Raw genomic sequence first — 20,091 nt, forward strand, 5'->3', positions numbered from 1 at the left:
CACCAAAGGCTTTTTAAGATTTAAAGGTAGTTTTTATTACAATTCCAATCTTAATGCATCCAAATTTCATAGAGGCTTTTTATTTGGAGATTGATACTTCTGACTTTGTATTAGGAGCTATAATATCACAAATGAGAAAAGATAAAAAGCTCTTTGTAGTTTTTTTCTATTCTAAAAAGTTTTTAATTGTAAAGATCAATTATAAAATTCATAATAAATAACTTCTTGGAATTGTAGATCCTTTCTAAGAATGATATCACTTGCTGGAAAGTACTATACATCCTATAATTTTATGTATAGATTACAAAAACTTAGAGTATTTCATGTAAGCTCAAATTATCTCTAAGTTTATTGAAATATGTTATTATCTTATTTTAATTTTATAATTATATATCGACTAGGAAAGTAATAAGGACTATTAGATGCTTTATTGAAGAGATCATATCTTATTCCAAAGGTCACAAAAGTAACATTCGATCAATAATATACCACTCTCTTGAAATTATAACAATTTTATCTTTATGCTATTTCTATGGTTATATCTATTAATTCAATTTTTTTTAGATAAATTCATGTAACATCACCTAAAGACTCATTAGTATATTATATCAAGTAGTACCTTGATAATGATAAGTTTAAATTTATAGAAGTTCTTTTGTATTTTGAAGATTGTTTATATATTCCAAAAGGACCAATGTGACTTTGTATTTTTTAATCTTAACATGATTTTCTAGCTGCACAATATTTTAGATTTAACAAAATATTAGAACATATTTCTTGAGATTTTTAGTGGCTTCAAATGTGAAAGACAGTAAAGGACTTTGTCTTCTTGTGCAACATCTATTCAAAATCCAAGAATTTGGAATATCATCTTTATAGACTTCTACAACCACTTCCAATTTTGAAGCAATGATAGTCTTCAATATCAATAGATTTTATCATTGATCTATTGCCATCAACTATATTTGATGCTATTTATATTATTTTGGATCAACTTATAAAGATGATATATTTTGTTTAGTATAAAAAGATAATTTTTGGAGAAGAAATAGCGAGGCTCTTTTTGATAATATATAGTAATATCATGGCTTATCTAATGATATCATTTTTGATCAACGACCTCAATTTATATCAAATTTTTGAAAATCTTTTTTTTAAATATTGAAAGTAAATATCAAACTTTTTTCTATCTTCTATCTTTGAAATTGATGATCAAAAAAAATGAGTCAATCAAGTTTTGGAGCAATATTTGTGATGTACTATCAACTATCAATAAGATGATTGGACCTTATATTTACCTTTAATGGAGTTTGCTTATAATAATACTCTTCATGCATTGACTCAACAAACACCATTTTATACCAATTATAATTACCATTTGAAGTTTGATTTGTTAAGTACATCAAAGGATAAAAATAGAGCAACTAAATTTCTTACAAAATAATTGTCATAGTACTAGAAAACTTTGAAGCTCTATTTACAAGTAGCTCAAGATTCTTACAAAGCATCTTCAGAAAAATTTAAAAAAGAACCTCCTACTTTTTTAAGTTCAAAATAAAGTATGGCTTCTTTAATAAAATATCAAGATCAATTGACTTTACAATAATTTAGTCTATTAAAGATTGGAGCCATTTTATATTCAAAAGCAAATCAATCCAATAGAATATTGATTGGAACTACATACATCTATGAAAGTACATTTAATCTTTTATGTTTCTTTCTTAGATGGCTATTCAAAATCAATTATTCTAGAAAGAATACAACCATCACCGCCTTGCATTGAAATAGATAATCATATAGAATATGAGGTAGAAAATATCCTTAATTCTTGGCAAAAAAGAGGCAAGTTGGAATATTTTATTCATTGGCATGGCTACAATATCAATAAGTAAAAAATCTACTTAATGCATCACAAAAGATATAAGAGTTTCATTGATACTATTTTCAAAAATCTAAACCTATTTTAAGATGAATTCTTTATAAAGCTATTATTAAAATATTATATATAATAAAAAACAGGTATTTCTTATAATAACTTTAGAATTTAGTATATTTAGTTTATGATCTAATATATTAAGTTGAAAAGTATTCAAAGAATTTTTAAATCATAAATCTTAAAGTAGAGTCAGAGTTAGAGCTTTCTTTATTATTGCCACCAAATCAATTGTTCTAACTTTTCTATCTTTTGCAAGACCATCTTCAAGATGAAGTTGAACCTTTTTGAGGGAAGAAACACCTATGCTATAATCAATTCAAAAAAAAAAAACCTTGAAGATGATGCTTGAGCTTTGGTCAATTTATTGCAAATATAAAACCAATGCTCCTTGTAGAACTCAAAATTAGAAAGAAAAGTGATATTACAAGCATTCAACAAGAAGATTTTAAAAATATTCTTAAAATATTCTATTAGATTTTAAAAAGATTCAAAATATTTTAAAATATTTTAATATAATATTTTAAAAGATTTTAAAAAGTTTCTTAGAATATTCTAATATATTTTAGAAAATTTTAATGAGATTAAAAAAATTATCTAAGAAGCTTTTTAAAATTATTTTTTCTTCAAGAAACATGGAAATTCTTGAAAAGCTTTCTAATACCTAGTGTATATTCGAGTTAAGGTTGAAAGTATCCTTAATCTTGACAACATATTTTTTGGAGCTCTAGTTCACTTTTCTTGATATTGATCTTGTATTCATATGATTCAATCAAGTTCTTGTTAGTTTTCTTGTTAAACTCTTCTATTCAACTTTTTGTTTGGTCTCTTGTATAGTGTATCTATGATACATGATATGATTTGTGTTATGATACATGAATTTACTTCTATATATGATAACAAGAATTAGTTGCTCAATGTTAATTAAAATTAGTTTGAAGAAAATTAAACATATAAAGTATAGATGAATACTATTATTAAGTTTAATTTTGGTTTAATCTTTGCTATTAGACTTTAAGCCATAATTTTTATTAAAATAATTGTAATAATTTTGTGGTTGTAAAAAAGTAATTGACAATAGTTAAACTTCAAGTAATGTGTTAAATAATTTCTATAAACCAAGAAGTTGATATTATGTTATAAAAAAAAATTAACTCAAATTATAAAAAAAAATTAACTCTAATTATAAAATATATTTTAACTAGACTTTTTTAAGCATAGGAAAAACAATGACATAAGATGAGTATTATTCAATAAATAAACTAGGTAAAATTAATTTAAAGAACACATAGATTATAAGTCTTAAAATAAATAAATCTTTTATTGTTATAAGAACTGAATATCTTAGATTAATTCAATTATTTTTTATTTTTTATTTTTTAAATTATTAAAAATGATATTAAAGTCTTAAATATAATTTTAAAATAACACTCTTTTTTAACTTCTTAAAGAATATATAACCAAAATAGTTATTGCTGATATAAATATATCTTTATTAATGTAGTACTTCTTGAGAAAGTAATCAATGTACTTTTTTTTTGAAGCATGCTTGCCTTGTATATTATTATATGTGACTCATACTAGTTCATGAAAAAATAACTCTACTTTCTAAAATCAAAAAAGAAAATAACAATATTTTCATTAAAAACTCAATGAATAAATATATTATTTAAATTTATGTATAAAATTTCATTATAGCATAATATTATTATTTGTAAATAAAATGTCTTATACAATAGGTAAGTAATGTCTTGTTGCTCTTCTAGGTTGACTTATGCAAATTGACTCACTTTATTTGTTTTATTGTTAATATAAATTTAATCATACTTAATCACCTAAAATTGTGATTAGGATGATTTTGTTATGTCTTAATAGTAAAGCAAATTTTTATTATAAAAAATATCTTTTGTCTTAAGGTTTGAAGAAACTTGGCTTGTAAGTCTCACTACTATGGTGAATTTGACTATGACAAATTACAAGGTATTACCATTATTAAATTCAATTTTCAAATAATCATTTTACTTACAAACATGTATACATAGTTTTTTATGCAAGTATACTACTAAACAACATCTTATTAAGATGTAGTTATAATGTAGTGGCCAACTATTGAGCAAAATACTCTAACATTAAAAGAAGTTTGATCCTTGTATTAATCTTGGTTATACTATCTAAATTACATATTATTATCTATTCTATCCTATTATGGTTATGATTTGTTAGCTTTAATCTTTGACATCTTAATTAATAAATATATTGCTAGTATTTTTTTATTGAATGTTTTGCAGTTTATATGCTCTTTAGTTATTTTGTACTTTGAAGTAATTTTGATTAAAAATAAATTAATAATATTTTCCTATAAGCTATAATATAATGTGTCTTTAAAAATGATGCACATTCTTATGAAGAAACACTTTGAAAGTCTTTCAAACCATATACTGTTCAAAATATATTATATAAAGAATTTAATAGCTTATTTTTTCTTTTTTAAATATATTTATAGAAAATATTAGCATTAGTGGCATATTAGCAGTGTCTAAAGCAAGATTATTAGAATAATGTGCACCAATAGTTAGTAGGTCAAGATGGTGATTGAATGTAATATTTAGTAAAGCACCTTATTTAAATTAAGCTTAGGCAAGGAATTACAATCTTGAAGCATATTATGCTATAAAAAGCTTGAGATAAGCAACTTACAAGTTGAAGTAGATGGATGAAAATTATGAAAGAGATCAAAGGATTGATCAATATCACTCTTGAAGAATATGATGAATACTCTGATAAACAACTAAAGAAAGTAAATTAGAAAAAAAATGATGCATCAATAAAACACATTGTTTGCATTGTTCTTAATAAACAAAGATGAGTTGAGTCAAATCAAAAGTTGCAATACTTGAATATAGAAATATAATACATTGAAAATTAATTTGAGGTTTTTGAAAAGATAAAAATATATGAAATGGTATGTATTATTAAAGGATTCTTGTTGAAAGATTCTCATTAAAGACAACAACTTGAATAATCTAAGATTGGTCAAGTAATTATCACAAAAATATATATATATATATATATATATATATATATATAGATAGATATATATATATATATATATATATATATATATATATATATAGATAGATATATATATATATATATATATATATATATATATATAGATAGATATATATATATATATATATATATATATATATATATATGTAGTGATTTCATTTTAAAATGATTAGTACAAGTTCACTAAAAACAACTTAACTTGGATATTTAATATTAAAATGTCTAAAATTTTGAAATTAGACTTAGTATTGAATAAATTTAACATTTTTTTTTTTTTTTTTTTTTTTACCAAAAAGATATTTTTTAAGAGCAACTATCATCACAAACCTATCCATCAATTTTCACTCTTTTTTGTAATATTCCAATTCATCTTCTAACTTATCCAATTATAGAAAAATTTATTATAAGAAGTTATAATTACTAAGGAAATAAAATTATACAAAGTAGCATCAAAAATAATATAGTTATTAGTAAAAATAATAACAAAAATCATAAAAATAACAATAAAAATAATAATAGAAAAAAATGATAGTGTCAATAATTACTACAAAAATAAAGACTTGTTACTACTAAGAATGACACAATGCCTTAAATCCATGAATAATCTTATTAAGGCTTTGAATGTTTTTGGAATCATTTATTGATGAAATCCATAAGAGAGAGGTTTAATTAGAAGTCCAAAAATAACAAGTTTGGAGAGAAAAAAATAAATAAAAATAAAAATAAAAATAAAAAAAATAAAAAAAATGGTAGAAATTGTATTGGATTTGATACAAAAGAGATCCTAGATATCTTCCAAACTCAGAATGAGAAACTAAGTGCAAAGTTCAAAGAAAAAAATATCAATATACAAATGATCTTTTTGGAAGAAAAGTCTTTAATAGAGATAGAACAAGATGGTTACATCTACTTACTAACATTAGAATAAAAACCTAAGGTAGACCTTACTGCCATTATAATAGTCCAAGATAGAATGAAGTTTGTCTTAAGATCTAATTTAGACCAAACCAATAAGCTAATATGGCTTCCTGAGTTTAAGTTAGCAAAAAGAGTGATTTGGATAGTGGCTTCATATCAAGAGAATGCCAAAAAGAATGTTAATTTTATTAAAAAAGATTAAAAAAAAAAAAAAAGAAATAGAGAAGTAAATTGACAAATAGGCATAGTAGATCATTAAAGTTTGTCAAAGAGAATTAGCAACATATAGAGATAAAGCTAAAATCAAAAAAAAAATCAAAAAAAAAAAAATATATATATATATATATATCTTTCAAAAGGCTACATTAGAATTTGCAGCCATTGTTGAAGGAATAGAAAAGGTTGTGGTAGAAAAAGAAGTAATAGAAGAATAGATCCAAAAGATCGAAGGGTTAGAGAAAGAGCTCTTCTAGACCAACTACCAATTAAGAGAGGAATTCTAAAAGTGGACTAATATGAAGCTAGAAAGATAGTAGAGTGAAAGAAAGAAATAATTTTGTTCCACTAAAAGATGCTCAAGATGAGTAAAAAAAAAAAACTAGGAATTGCTATAGAATTTGGCTTTAAACAAGCTAATATTTGTTACAAGAAATCAAGTATATGTATCCTAAAAGGCCTTTGATGGATAGTCACCAAAGATAGAAACTTTGTAACAAAAGGCCAATCATGCTACTAAGATAATTAAAGAATTAAGATGAACCAATTGTAAGTTAAATTACTTACAAGTGAAAAAATTGCAAGAAGATGCCAAAATTGTCAAAAAAATAAAATTGGTGTGCCTTTTTAAAATAGCTAAGTTAGTAGCAATGATTAAAAGCTTTGGCAATTAATATATCAAAGATGGCATTTTAGAGAGAACTTGTCTCAAAGATTTGAATTAGTATAGGATATTATAAATAATATAATCAATAAAGTATAAGTTGCAAAATTAGGAAGAAAAATGATATAGAGTATTTCATGTTAGAAATGTCTAAAAAGATTTCATTGAATATATATTGACAATTTCTTTTTAATCTACATGTGGCATTTTGCTTATAAAGAGTAAGTTTTGACATGCTCTTGACTTACTCTTCATAGTTAAAATGTGTCATTTTTTAGAATGCTATAGGCTAAAAAAATCAACAAGCATGAGCTTTAAGTACAGAACTTGCAATTGAGTAGGAGATAGGTATCAGAGGCAACATTGTGGCATCTATTTTTTGTAAGTTTTTTCATTTTAAAAATAGTTTCTTAATAATCAGCATGAATCACTCAATGTATCTCAACCAACATTGCCTAAACTATTTTAAAGAACTGAACAAAATAAAAGATTGCTTGGTTAATGATTACATATAATCTTAAGCAGCCCAACAAATATGCTGAGAAATAATTTTATTTGGAATGGTAGTAGGTTAGGTTTAGGTCAACACATATGATTCAAGCCTCGGAAACCGTCCCCATATTTATAAACAAGGGAAACTGTAAGGAACAACTGACAAGCTTGTGTGGTAGTACCACACTCATTTTCCCTACAAACTGAGTGTTGTCTCATACAGGTACAAATTGGGCATAATATGTCTGCTTGCATTAACATTTTCACTAACTGTATTTTTCTTGGAGGAACTTACTTGGGTGAAGTTTCAATTGAATTTCAGTTGAATTATTCATGCACCAAGCTTCCATGATTTGTCCCTGAAATTGTATGGTTTGATGTGCTGTTTGTAAAGTGCTTAGAATGCTACAGTCAAAAAGAAACACAATACATGCACTTTTCTGTCCTTACCCTGAATTCAAAATTGCTATCCCAAAGTTAATGAAAATGACAAACCAGATAGAAACAGAGTATATCCCAGAAAGTTGCAGCTTAAATATTGAAAAATTCAAAAATACTCTCAAAGTCCATGAGAATGCACAGAAACCATATCCTTGAAATTCCAGAGACCCAATAGTTATGAAACTTGTCTATGAACTCTCCATGACACATCAGAAAATATTTAACTCTTTCAAATCCATTAAATGAAACAATCACTGCTGCTTCATATCAGCAGAAGCCCAAGACAGAAAGTCTCCAATTCCACAATGCAGAAGACCAGTATTAAGACTCAAAACACTTACTCAAATGAAAAGAACCACTCCTTCTCCCTTGCGCTCAAACCACTGCTTGTGCAGGCATTGCAAATCTGGAAATCCAACTCTAAAAATGCAAGCACCAACTGAAGAATTGTGGCTGTCTCCTCTGGCAACTCAAACATTTCCTACCCCTGTCATGCACTGAACCAGGCCTCTTTAACCATGAAATGAAACAAGAATCAGACAACAAAATGTAAGAATGCCACTATTGAGCTTGAGAGACAAAGCAAGTGGGGATTATCTCACATGGCTGCAGGGGATGTTGCTTGCAGGCTCTGATATGCTGAGGACTAGGATGGCACTTTCATCAGTGAATATTTCCCTTCAAGTTTAAACATTCTTGTTCATCCATGGAACCCACTACTTACAAACATTAACAAATAATATGAAGCCACAGTGACTAGACCAAGTTTCCAAAGAGCAAAACAGTTCTGTAGAATGCCCCACTGAGAATGGGTCTTTTTTTCTCGTGATGAAAGTAATGTTCAAAATAGCAGGGGAAATCAAAGGAGGTAAACAATGTGGAGAATAAATTTCAGAAAATTTATGAAACATGGAAATTTTTTCACATGAAAACCTTTCAACAAACAAACAAACAAACAAAAAAAAAAAAAAAAAAAAACTCTATAAAACTGAGGAAAAAAGATGAGATTCTTTGCTCCAATTTATGTAGTGTTGGATTTTAGAGAGGAAATTTCCTAAGTATGATCTTGATATATGAAGAATGGAAAAATGGACATTGAATGGAGAACTTGGAAGTCAAATAAGATATTATTATTGTAAGAACCATTAGAGAATGTAACTTGTTAGAAAAATAAGACAAAAATTAATCCTAAATTTTTTGAGAATATCAATATAAGATATTTATAACAGTCTTAAAAGTCAAAAACTCTATTTAAAGTTGTCTTTTTCAAATTTGTCTTTTTTGCTTACAACATACAACAAATTTTTTATGGATAAGGTAAAAGATAATAAACTCAAGTATATGTTGTTGTTTAAGGAAATCTTTAGTTTAAAAAAGAATCAATGAAAGCCATCAACAATTCCATGATATATTGTTTAACAATTCACAAACCATCTCCTTTTTAATTGTTTTTTGTTAAGACATTTGAACTAAATCTAATGATTTGTTTATTTATTTACTGTTACTTGGGCTTTTGAGGTTATTGGCAAGCATGAGATATGACCTTGCAAGATTGGACTCAATACACACAATGATTGAAAAAGGCAATGACTAGTTTATTGCTCAATCAAAATTACATTGTCTCCAATCCAACACTAGCTTGACTCATGATGCTACTATGTGGAACCCATTATGTACTATGGTACTTCTTGACTATTCATTAAGTGTTTTTTCCAATCCTTAAATACATCTCTACCTTAATATATTCTATGTTAATTTTGATAGCTTCATAATGGTGCCTTATCTCATTGCTTACTATTCCTCTAACACCATGCCATTGGGGTACTTTGGTGGGTATTATCCATGGTAGATACAAATTTCTTAGATAAGTAACAACTTTACAACCACATGTAGTTACTTTGGATAAGTAACATTTATCATTTAATTTTCAAATAAATAAAATAAATAAAAAAATATTTTTATAATAATATTAATTTATCCATAGATTGAATAATTTATTTAATTAAAATAATTAAAAATTTATAAACTAAAGCCTTCTATAGAGTCTATTATAAAACATTCTTAAAGCAACTGGAATATTAATAAGAATTTACATAAGCTACATAAATAAGAAATTAATATATAATTATAAAAAAATTTGTGCTTTGTAGTAAATATTACTATGATTTTAAAATATTCTATAGAATGATAAGAAATATATATATCAAATATGATAATTTTAAAAATAAAAATAAACTAAAATTTTATGCAAGGATTATTGTAAAATAAATGGTCACAAATGATTGGGCTATGTTTATATTAGAGTTTATTAGAGTTTATTAGAGTTTATTACTGAAATATATATATATATATATATATATATATATATATGTGTGTGTGTGTGTGTGTGTGTGTGTGTGTGTTACAAATATGTAATTATTTTTACATATTTTAAAAAATATTTAACATAAAATAGCTATTATATTTATTTTGAAATAAAATACAATAAATGCTTTATTAAATTACACACACACACACACACACACACACACACACATATATATATATATATATATATATATAGAAATATATAGATTTTACATTATAAATACTTAGAACGCAAAGTAATAGTATACTTTCATCAAACCATTTTTTTTTTCATTTGTGTATTAATATAATATGTAAAAATATGTTTTGAAGAAAAAAATTGATATATTTCTATTAAAAAAATCAATTCTGTAAAAATATTAGTTATTATATATAATTATTTTCATTTCAAAATAAAATATTTTCTAAGTTTTTGTTTTTGGTGGTAGTCCAAATATGCAAGTAATAACCAAAACAACAAAACAAATGCATCCAACATATATTTTAATTGTTAAAAAAAACACGAATTAAAACCGAATATGAACACACTATATTTTCAAATTTTGTTTTCTTCTAATAATGCAGAATTTAGTATTTACACCAAATGCGCTCTAAACGTGGAGCTTCAGGATTTTAAGGCGTGCCCATCCATCTGGCAGTATGGAGATAGCAAGATGGAGATGTGGGCAGCTGCCTGCCCTGCTCGTAAAGAACAAAGTTTCAGCCATGAAGTAATAAAGGACAAGCAAGATAGAGCTGGACCTATAGCCACAGAAACTGGGGTCACATCATCACTCACAACATCGCCCTCCACAGTAAATTAAAAGTTTGGGACCCAAAGGATGCGTTGTCCAGAGGGGGACGGGCGAGACGGGCGGGATGGGTGGGCGGACGCGGGGTCCAGCCTGGCGCCCGGTGCCAGCGACGGGTCCGTACTTGGAAAGGGACATGAGTGAGGACATGTGGGATTCACGAACTATGCGTTCGTGACTGGGAGTTGTGTTCGTAACTTAGTGTCGTTCAACGACTGAAGCAGCTTTGCCATCGCCAGCCAATTCCCTTCCTCGTCTTTCGAGCTTTCTCTCTTTCGCTCGTCCGCTCGCTCGCTCTGTCTCTCTCTCGAGCATTCATCTGGTGTCTGTTGGCGGCGACTGGATTGAGAGACAACGTCGTCGCGGCTGGTGTTCTGCGGTTTTCTTGTCTCATCATCTCCGCGCGCTTGTTCACTCTCTGTAGACTTTCTTCATTCACGCCCTCCTGCGAAGTCGACGACGAGTTGTTCCTCTTGATCTATGTGCTCATTCCCTTCTTTACTCGGATGCTGACAGTCGTAGATTCGGGGACTGGTTGTTGCAAGGTACCTGGCTATGTTGCTCGGTCGGTGTATGGTCGGTGTCGGGTGAGTTGCTCCGTTGTGTGGGTGGAATTCCTTTGATGTTTGTCCGAAGGTTCCTTGATGCGTTTTGGTGTAATTTTAGGTCTGGGAAACTCCTCTACTTGCTTGTTTTTGTATTCGCCTCCTTGGTTTTCAAGACGGCGTTCCTTTCTTTTTTTTTTCTTTTTTTTTTTCTTTTTTTTTTTTGTATTCAGACCGCCTTGTTTAAAATTTTCCTCTTATTGATGACTTTCGTGTTAGTTAGGTCATGGAGGTCGTTATGAAGCATTCGAATTTCTTCATCTCACTCGTTTTGATTCTCCATAGAGCGGGATTCTGTGTTGGTTTTTATTTGTCTCGCTCATGACAACGTACAGATTTGGACTCAGTAGGGGATTGAGGGGTTGTCTCATGTCTGAATTGCTGAATTGTCGAGTGATTTCGAAAATTTTGTTAGTTATTGCTTTCAGAAGATCCTCTGCTAGGGTTGCGTTTTGCCCTTTAGATTTATTCCACTCCACGTAGCAGTGCCCGAGCTCCATGATCATATTTCATAGATATGGCCCTCAATCATTGCGGGTTCTAATCTACTATCTATTGTTTCTTATCTATTGTCACTTGTCTTCGGGAGATCTTGATCTTTGTATCATTTAGCTGGGGTTTGGCTTACAAATTTCACCCGTGTATTACTGCTATTTTTCTGACAAATTGCTGCACATCTGCTGCAGGTTAGTGATGCTCTGAGGATGGCGTAGTTAAACTACAGAGTTAGAGAAACCCTAATACTTGTACTTGCGTTAAATTGTAACACTGAAGATTACGAAACATCCAGATTTAAATGACGACGAGATATCGAGGTCCACTGGCTACACAAGAAGGTTGAACATAGTTCTGGAGAGCGAATGGAATTCAGCATCTCACTACATAAGACGGAGGGATTGCAGAAAATAGGTTCGACGCACGTTTTCCTGACAGCAGTTGACGCAGGGAAGCCCGTCGGAACGACTGCTTAACGGAGAGTGATCGCCTTGCTGGGGTAGTAGCACTTAGTCGTGTGCGATGGAGACATATGATGATACGGAGCAGTTTCAGTGTATTATCTGTCTAGAGCTTGTTTACAAGCCTATAGTGCACGCATGTGGGCACTTGTTTTGTTTTTGGTGTGTGCACAGAGCCATGGGCGGCACTCACAAAAATCTCTGTCCTCTTTGCCGCCGGCCTTACATGCACTTCCCTCGGATTTGTGAACAGCTTCATTTTGTCCTCCTGAAGGTTGTGCATGACAAGTACCTTTGTCGAGCCAAAGAAGTTCAAAAAGAAGAAATCGAGGCAGGTATTTTCTCTCCTCAACTCGATCTACCACCCCGCTCCAGAAGTATGCCTCTTGATATCAGCAGGCAAGCAACTACTTCAGTGAAGATCTCTGAAGAAGCATCTTCTGGTGATATTGAAACCGTTTCTTTTTTGAATCGAAGTTCTGAATGCGGAAATGGTTGTGCTTCAAATTCCTCCAGCAGCGTTGGTGACGACCCTAGTCCTTCCAAGGAGACCTATTTGTCACGACCTGTATTGATTAGTGAACCTGGTCCATGTTCTAAAGGGAAGGCTCCTGTGGCTGATGAAGGAGAAACAGATTTTGAAGGTCAACAATTGCGCACGAAGGACGAGGATCCGGACACCTCGCTCTCATATCTTATCGTTACAACCTCGGACTTGACCTGCTTGCATTGCTGCAACCTTCTTTATCGGCCGGTGGTCTTAAATTGTGGACATATGTTTTGCGAGCACTGTGTGGAAATTGATGATGACAATGCAGTGAGTTGTCCTTCATGTAAAGCAGAGCACCCTGGGATGTTTCCGCAAGTATGTTTAGAGCTACATCACTACATAGATAGGGTTTTCCCCCTTGAGTATGCTCAGCGCTCTCTTCAAGTTGCCGCAGAGGAACGGGAACGACCGAGTAATAGGCCGCAGGTGCCGATGTTAGCAGAGCCAGAAGTTTCAACGAAAGGTAGTGTTAGGAGAATATTACCTGGTCCTATACATCGCGATGTTGGTTGTGATGGCTGCGGAATGATGCCGATCGTTGGGAAACGATTTAAGTGTCAAGAATGCCCAGAGACTATTGGTTTTGATTTGTGTGGAAAATGTCATGGATCCGGTTGCGTCGTTGGAAGATTCAACCAGCGGCATACGCCAGATCATTGTATGAAAGAGGTGCGGCTTCGTGCAAGCATTGAAAGGGAGTTTTGGGACGCTATGGTGAGCAGAAGGCTCAATGTTGCGGACCGCAGAATTATACCAAACGAATGCAATGAACCGGAAGATATACAGGTCTTATTGGGACAACCAATTGGTGGCAGTAGAGGGAGTACGGGAGGTAATGGTGCTGATGTTTTCGAAGGTCCGGGTCCTGAGCAGAGTGCCAATGCTGATGGAAATGGTTCCATAGAGGTCGCGGAAGATGGTGTTCATCAGGTAGACTATATCCAAGAAGCTGACGGTGATGATAGCCATATTTTTATGCACGACGGTGGAGACGAGGAATTCGCTGGCCAGGACGATGAAGAATTTGAGACATTTAGTCGTGATGACGAAGATATTGAGTTTTACCGGGTTGTGTTTCACGCGTGACATTTCTCATCTTGTTTAGAATGCACATAAAATTCAGGAATTAAAGGGTCTGTGCTTCGGCACTTCCTCACTCTAGGGTATTCTCCCCTGGAGTGTAACAATCTTAATTCTGCCTTCTCTAGAATTGGTCTGACCTGAAGTGTATGGAATCTTTCATAAATTTGTTTGCAGTTTACGTTTCCGACTATCGTCATCTTCATAACCGCCGTGCCACTGTCCAAAGTCCTTCGAACCTGATTCTTAAGTTACTGAAGTGAACTGTCTCAAGTACTGTACTGCAGTGATATGATTTCCAATAATGTAGATACTATTAAGTACTAGAAGAGGGTGTTTTACCATTAAATACTACTCGAGGGTTTAGAGTTTTGGTTCATCTGTTCATGAAAAGCGGCGATTTTTGGTTGAGAGACTCGTGTTGTATTTTAAGCAGAAGTATGCACTGGATCTGAACAAAACAATCATTACTGAATATGGTCAAACAGGGCTATTTTCAACACCGCTGGTTTAAATTGTGATTGCGAATGTTGCAATAATTTAGCAGCGTAACTCCAATGCTCTTGCAAGGAGACAGGTGCTCTGAAACCTTATCCAATATATCACAGTGAACTATTCATGCATAAGCCGAAATATGTTGATGAAGTCTAGCATGTTGCAGTCACAAAGTGAGGCTTTGTGGCTTTGAATGTTGAGAGGGCATTACTCCGAAGCAGTTGTAGGGAATCCCATGTGCTGAATTTGTAAAATGGAATTTAAATCCAGTATATTAATCATCCTGTTGGATGACTGACTCGACGGGGCTGATCACAGACACAACACTGGAAAGACTGTCGAGCTGGAAAATGCTGACAGCTAAACCATCGACAACTTCGAGGTCCTTAGATGAAAACTACCTCGACGCCTCTCAATGGGCGTCAAATGTCTCTACTAAATAACGCTGAGGCGATCTGTGGTCCTGAAAGGATATATGACTCACCAAAGCTCTTTCGGTAGGTACAGCACACATTTCTATAATCTATAATCTATAATCTAATAGATCATATGTTTTTGCACAAATTTGTTTAACAGTCTTTGAACAACTAATTGCCTCTGAAAATTCATTTTGCTCTGTCCTGAGCGAACCAACTACTCTCTCATGCTTATCAGAGACTATGAAGATTAGAACAAATCAGAGCTTATTGAAGAATTTCCAATGAATTTTTTCTTCTGATCAATCTCAAAAGGATTCACAAAATGCACCCAAGTCAGTCTAAAACTAGAACATATTTAGTGCAATGAGACTGAAGAAGGTGCATTTTGTCGACGTACTTCAACAAAGCGCATCTGAGCAATATATACAAGATGGATCATAAAAAATGGTCAGAAGCCCACTTCCTCTTATGACGAGATTTGAGTGTAACGGTAGCCTGGCGAGCTTTTCAGGCTTGTCTTCTAGGCATCTCACCAGCTCCAGATAACTGTTGAAATATAGATAATCTTCGGGAGCCTTTCTTCTCCAATTCTCTCGACTGAGTGAAGATCGGTTTGTGAGTATTAGAGGTGTGAATGAAACGACATCGCTTGCCATAGTTGCAAAGTCCAGTTTCTGTGTAAGACCTGCACAACTGCACGAAATACATATAGGTTTAAGTTATTGCTCCGGTCTGAGCTCGATGTACCTTAAGAAGTCATTTGTCATGTAAATTATAAGGATTATTCGACATTCTGTGAAAATATTTCACACTGATGCTCATTTTATTTGCAAATGCATGTGGCCCTTTCAAGTCCCATCTTGAATCAAAACGTTGGAGCAAGTTATTGTGTAATTTTTAAGCGCAGTATCCAGTTTGAATTCACCTCCGTTTTGTATTTAGGGTGGCGCGGAACCGGACGTAGATCGTCATTTCCATGCGCAAACTGAGTGCCATGGACAAGAGAATTCAGAAAAATAAGTATCCACAATGTTTGAATATGAAAGACCCCGACATTTTTTGAGGAATTGATACTTGGCCGCGTATACAGAATCCTGAGATACAGAAAGCAATGTCTGGATAATCGATACCGAAAAAGTCAACAATCTTGGGAAAAATCTAACTGAAGCTGCATTCATAACAATTTGTTGACGTATTTAATACGCATGCCCTTGAAACTACTCGAACTTGGATGGAGTAGGCTGTAGAGAATTGCAAATTCTCCAATAAAACCCTTAAATTAAATTTAAGACCTCAAACAAGGTAGGTTGTCCTCTTGGTTATATTACCTGGCACTTGGATGCGTATCTGCAGTAACCAGTTTCTTCCCAGGATCTGCAGAGCTCGGTCTTGTACAATCCAACTTTAATTTGCGGATGCTCCATTTCATCCGAGGAAACAGACAAAGAAGAGCTCGAAGGCAACTCTGAGCCAGAGTTACACATTGGCTGCTTCGACCGAATCATGCTCGGTGTATGTATACTTTGGTGTCTTTGGAAATGAATGTTGAAGCCAAGTGAGTGCATCCCTTCATGGTGTGGATTTCGGCAGCCATAAATGGAATCTAAGAAAGAGACGTCACAATTGTAGACGCCAAATTTGTCCGGTTCGCGGCAAGGATAATTTCCGGGTGTGTACACGAGCAATTTCCTCTCCTCATGCGATCTCGTTTGAAGGGTACAACACGATGGAGAAGAGTTCAGCGAAGAATCTTGCTCAAGCCTCTGGTGATCCTCGTCAGTATTCGTGGAGAAGTACGGTATACCGGTAGAGGATCTCACGCCCAGATTGGAAGTGTCTGAGAAGATGATTCCATATTTATTCTCAGTTGTGCCACTTCCCATCCCTTGGAGGCTCTGTGGATAAGAGTATCTGAATTCCACTTCGGGAGGTGAAATGTTACTCCCATGTTCGCTGTAAGGAAAAGGCATACTCATCTCCTCTTCCACTTCTGGTAAGTAACCGAGGAAAGAACGAAACCTTAGAGGATTAGAAACCTCCGATTGCTGGTGTCCACATTTGCAGACTCGACTGCAATGCAAACTCGAGTCCATGGACAACTGAGTGTTCTCTAGGAGAAAGTAATTAGTATCGTCACCACTCGAGGAGAAAATTGCCTCAGCAATTGATGGAGGCTCGGTTTCGCTACGAAATTGACACTGTTTAGGAAAATGTAAATTACTTGATTGCGTCACAGTGTGTGAAATTGGTAATGGATGATAGGGCTCAGGTGCTGAAGACCGACACTCAGGCGCCATTTGGAACACGGTTCCCTCTTCACTCTGGTTCTGATAGCAATTCATGGTCCTATCTGATGTAATTCTCACTGGATCAATTTTAAAGGACCCCAAACATCTCAAAGTAGAACTGCAACAACAAATTGTCATCAGTGACCCCTCCACATCCGCATCACATTACCATATCACCACGTAAATGATCAGACTATCATAAATTATTCTCACCCGATGAACCTATTGCGACTGACTTACTTCGCACATCATGAGAATGACCTTCATAAAAGCTGCACAGAATGCTTCAATAATGGTAGCTCAATTCAAAACTAAGTCATGAACATACTCTCTTACGAAAAACTTGTATCACTCAGTTCCACGCAACTCATTCTGCAAAAGTACAGACGACTAGTATCAACGCAATGGCTGAACCTACAGAACGTGATTCATAAACAGCAACGAGCAATAGATTCCCCCGGATACTTACGAAGATAACTCCTACGGATAATTAAGCTCCCACAACCGCCCTTCGTGCAGCATTCGGTCGAGCAGAATTGAAACAGCACTTTCACTGCCACATATCTATTGTTGCTCTGCACTACGACGAATCAAAATTTACCGCAAAACCTCGGTATCCAAGAAACGCTCTCCGGTCTCAGAATTACAACAAAAATCCCTGCACCAAAATTCCTCCAATATCTTCAATAGTTCTACTTGAAACCTCAATTCTAACGCTCAGCGACACCATCCAGATTCTTTCCTCCCACTGCGACGAGCTATCCGAGAGCATTTAATCTACGCTTCATTCGAAGTTAAGACTGAAAGGCTCGAACCTAGGAAACTTTCTCGCACTTGGACGCTGGTGGCACTTCCTTGATCTAGTCCCCCTATGAGGAGCTCGGATCAATATGACCGTAGATGTCCACAAGAGAGACGAATCGCAGCCCTCCAATAGGGCGACGGAGTGCATGGGGTGGCGCCTCTGCCAGAGAGAGAGACAATCGAGATCCGGAAGTCGCAGTCACATCTGTTGCGATCGGCTCCCATCACTTTCGCATTAGGTCTGCGTCATTCTCATGAATCGATCGCAGCACTTAATCATTCGCTCAGCCTTCTTCATCATGGTTCCTATCGATGCCTTGTGGTCAGACTTTCTACCGCGCTTTCTGAAGCAGAGGCTTCAGTGACCCCTCCCCCTCCCCTCCTCTCGCAATCTTCTTTGGATTGCGAACTCCATCAATCCTATTCCGAACTCTGTTTCGACGATTAACGGTGCGGCGGAGAGTGACTTCGCGTTCTGCTGCAGTTTCTCGCGATGGACGAGTATTTCCCTTCACGCACTCTCACTCACTCGCTCACTCACAGAGTTTGGTGCAAATAAATTGCATCGCCTGCTGCCATCCTTCCAAGTCAATTCCGGTCGAGCAACAGATAATTTCCTCATCCTCTTCGCTTGTGAAGTTTTCCATTTCGCATCCATTCAAAATTTCACTCGTTCTTGGGCTTCTTGGCTACTCGATGTGTGATCTAGATTCTTTCATGTGCATTCATGAATGTGATTTTTAGCAAGTTGCATTTATTTGCTGTATGAACACTTTGATGAGGTACAGAATAGCCTACTCTTTGCTAAACCACACTTGAGCTCAGCGCAAAGATTGATAAAAAGATAAAAACTCATAATATTCACAAGTTTGTGTTAGAAGAAGAAGATCAAAACAAAATTTTAAAAGGAGTTTTTCTTTTCTATTATTTAGGAGGAAGTAAAAAAGAAAAGCTCGACAAATTTCAGAATAAAAGTAGTTGGATTGTTTAATATGTTTGTAATCTCAAAGAGTATTTCTATTAAAATTATTATGTTGTGATAATAAAAAATTGAAATTAAAAATATCCTATTAAAATTATTATGTTGTGTCTTAATTTTTTAAAAATAGAAATTTAATAGTTTTTATCAAAAAATTAATTAAGGGGATTTTAATAAATGCTTCAGAAATGTCTTTCTAGTTTACTAAGAAATTTCTTTCTATTAAATTATCTTATTTTTGTGATTAATATTCCTATCTCTTTACATGGTCAATACATTAATAATTAGAAGATAGGATAAGAGGCACTGTAGCTAGGCCAATTCATGTTTTGGGGCATTCTATTTTATATTTTTAATTTTATTTTTTAATCTTGTATTTAATCTTACTTCTATTTATTTTTAAAAGATTAAAATTTATTTTTTCTCTTTATAATTCTTGATCTCTTTGAGTCTACTTTTTTGCTCTTAACAAACAGTATAAATGATTAAATATCGTATCAATATCAATAAAAATAAATAAATTAGTATCTTTATAGACATGTATATGGGCGTTTATTACATCAAAATATCGACAGAGTCCAATATAATTGATTATTCTTAACACTAGTAGCATTTTACAATTTAGACAATAAACTCATCAAAGTTTACAAAAACCAAAAAGATTATATGTTATTACAAAAAATCTATTTAAGCATTAATCAATAATATGGAAAGATTATTTTTTTGACAAATATTTGTTTTACCTGTGTATAGTAGAAATAATTCTCAACTAAAATGTGTTCAATGAGAGGTTATAACCTTAAGTTAGGATGTATGATAATATCGTGAATTAACCAAAAAAAATAGAGTATTATTTTAAGCTCATTTTTTGGAATAAAATATGAAATGGCTAAAAAAATTAAAAATAAATGTATGGTTTTATAATACTATAAGAACTTCATTAAATCTACATGCATTAAAGATTTTGATGGTGCCTCTAAACAAATCTGCACTAAAATACATCTTTTAAATTAAAATAAAT

General features: G+C 32.8%; 2 protein-coding genes across 3 annotated transcripts; one reads left to right on the top strand and one right to left on the bottom strand.

Annotated features, from left to right (window-relative positions):
- The first annotated feature begins 10,987 nt into the window (after nt 1-10,987).
- LOC112287818 (E3 ubiquitin-protein ligase PRT1) lies at nt 10,988-14,293 on the top strand. 2 transcript variants are annotated; one of them, XM_024531291.3, is made up of 2 exons: nt 10,988-11,439; nt 12,186-14,293. In XM_024531291.3, exon 2 carries the CDS (start codon nt 12,517-12,519, stop codon nt 14,089-14,091), a length of 1,575 nt encoding a protein of 524 aa, XP_024387059.1. In that variant the 5' UTR covers nt 10,988-11,439; nt 12,186-12,516; the 3' UTR covers nt 14,092-14,293. The 2 variants fall into 2 exon arrangements, with proteins under 2 accessions (XP_024387059.1, XP_024387049.1); XM_024531281.3 differs by having other exon boundaries at nt 11,003-11,481.
- Nucleotides 14,294-15,354: 1,061 nt separating this feature from the next.
- Nucleotides 15,355-16,615, bottom strand: LOC112287824 (uncharacterized). The gene is made up of 4 exons (XM_090245971.1): nt 16,328-16,615; nt 15,925-15,984; nt 15,533-15,692; nt 15,355-15,411 (listed from the first exon to the last, which is right to left on the bottom strand). Exons 1-4 carry the CDS (start codon nt 16,426-16,428, stop codon nt 15,355-15,357), a joined length of 378 nt encoding a protein of 125 aa, XP_090102097.1. The 5' UTR covers nt 16,429-16,615.
- Between the last annotated feature and the right edge of the window lie 3,476 nt (nt 16,616-20,091).

The sequence above is a fragment of the Physcomitrium patens genome, chromosome 1 (assembly GCF_059467195.1).
Source record: "Physcomitrium patens ecotype Gransden chromosome 1, ASM5946719v1, whole genome shotgun sequence".
Lineage (NCBI taxonomy): Eukaryota > Viridiplantae > Streptophyta > Bryopsida > Funariales > Funariaceae > Physcomitrium > Physcomitrium patens.

What these genes read in the sequence shown, in the direction of transcription:
- LOC112287824 (XM_090245971.1), bottom strand. Translation starts at nt 16,428, where the DNA reads ATGAAATGGAGCATCCGCAAATTAAAGTTGGATTGTACAAGACCGAGC. An exon ending in GATACGCATCCAAGTGCCAG is followed by an intron (nt 15,985 to 16,327) that starts GTAATATAACCA and finishes CATGGCACTCAG; the next exon opens with TTTGCGCATGGAAATGACGA. An exon ending in TCAACAGTTATCTGGAGCTG is followed by an intron (nt 15,412 to 15,532) that starts GTGAGATGCCTA and finishes TATATTGCTCAG; the next exon opens with ATGCGCTTTGTTGAAGTACG.
- LOC112287818 (XM_024531291.3), top strand. Translation starts at nt 12,517, where the DNA reads ATGGAGACATATGATGATACGGAGCAGTTTCAGTGTATTATCTGTCTA.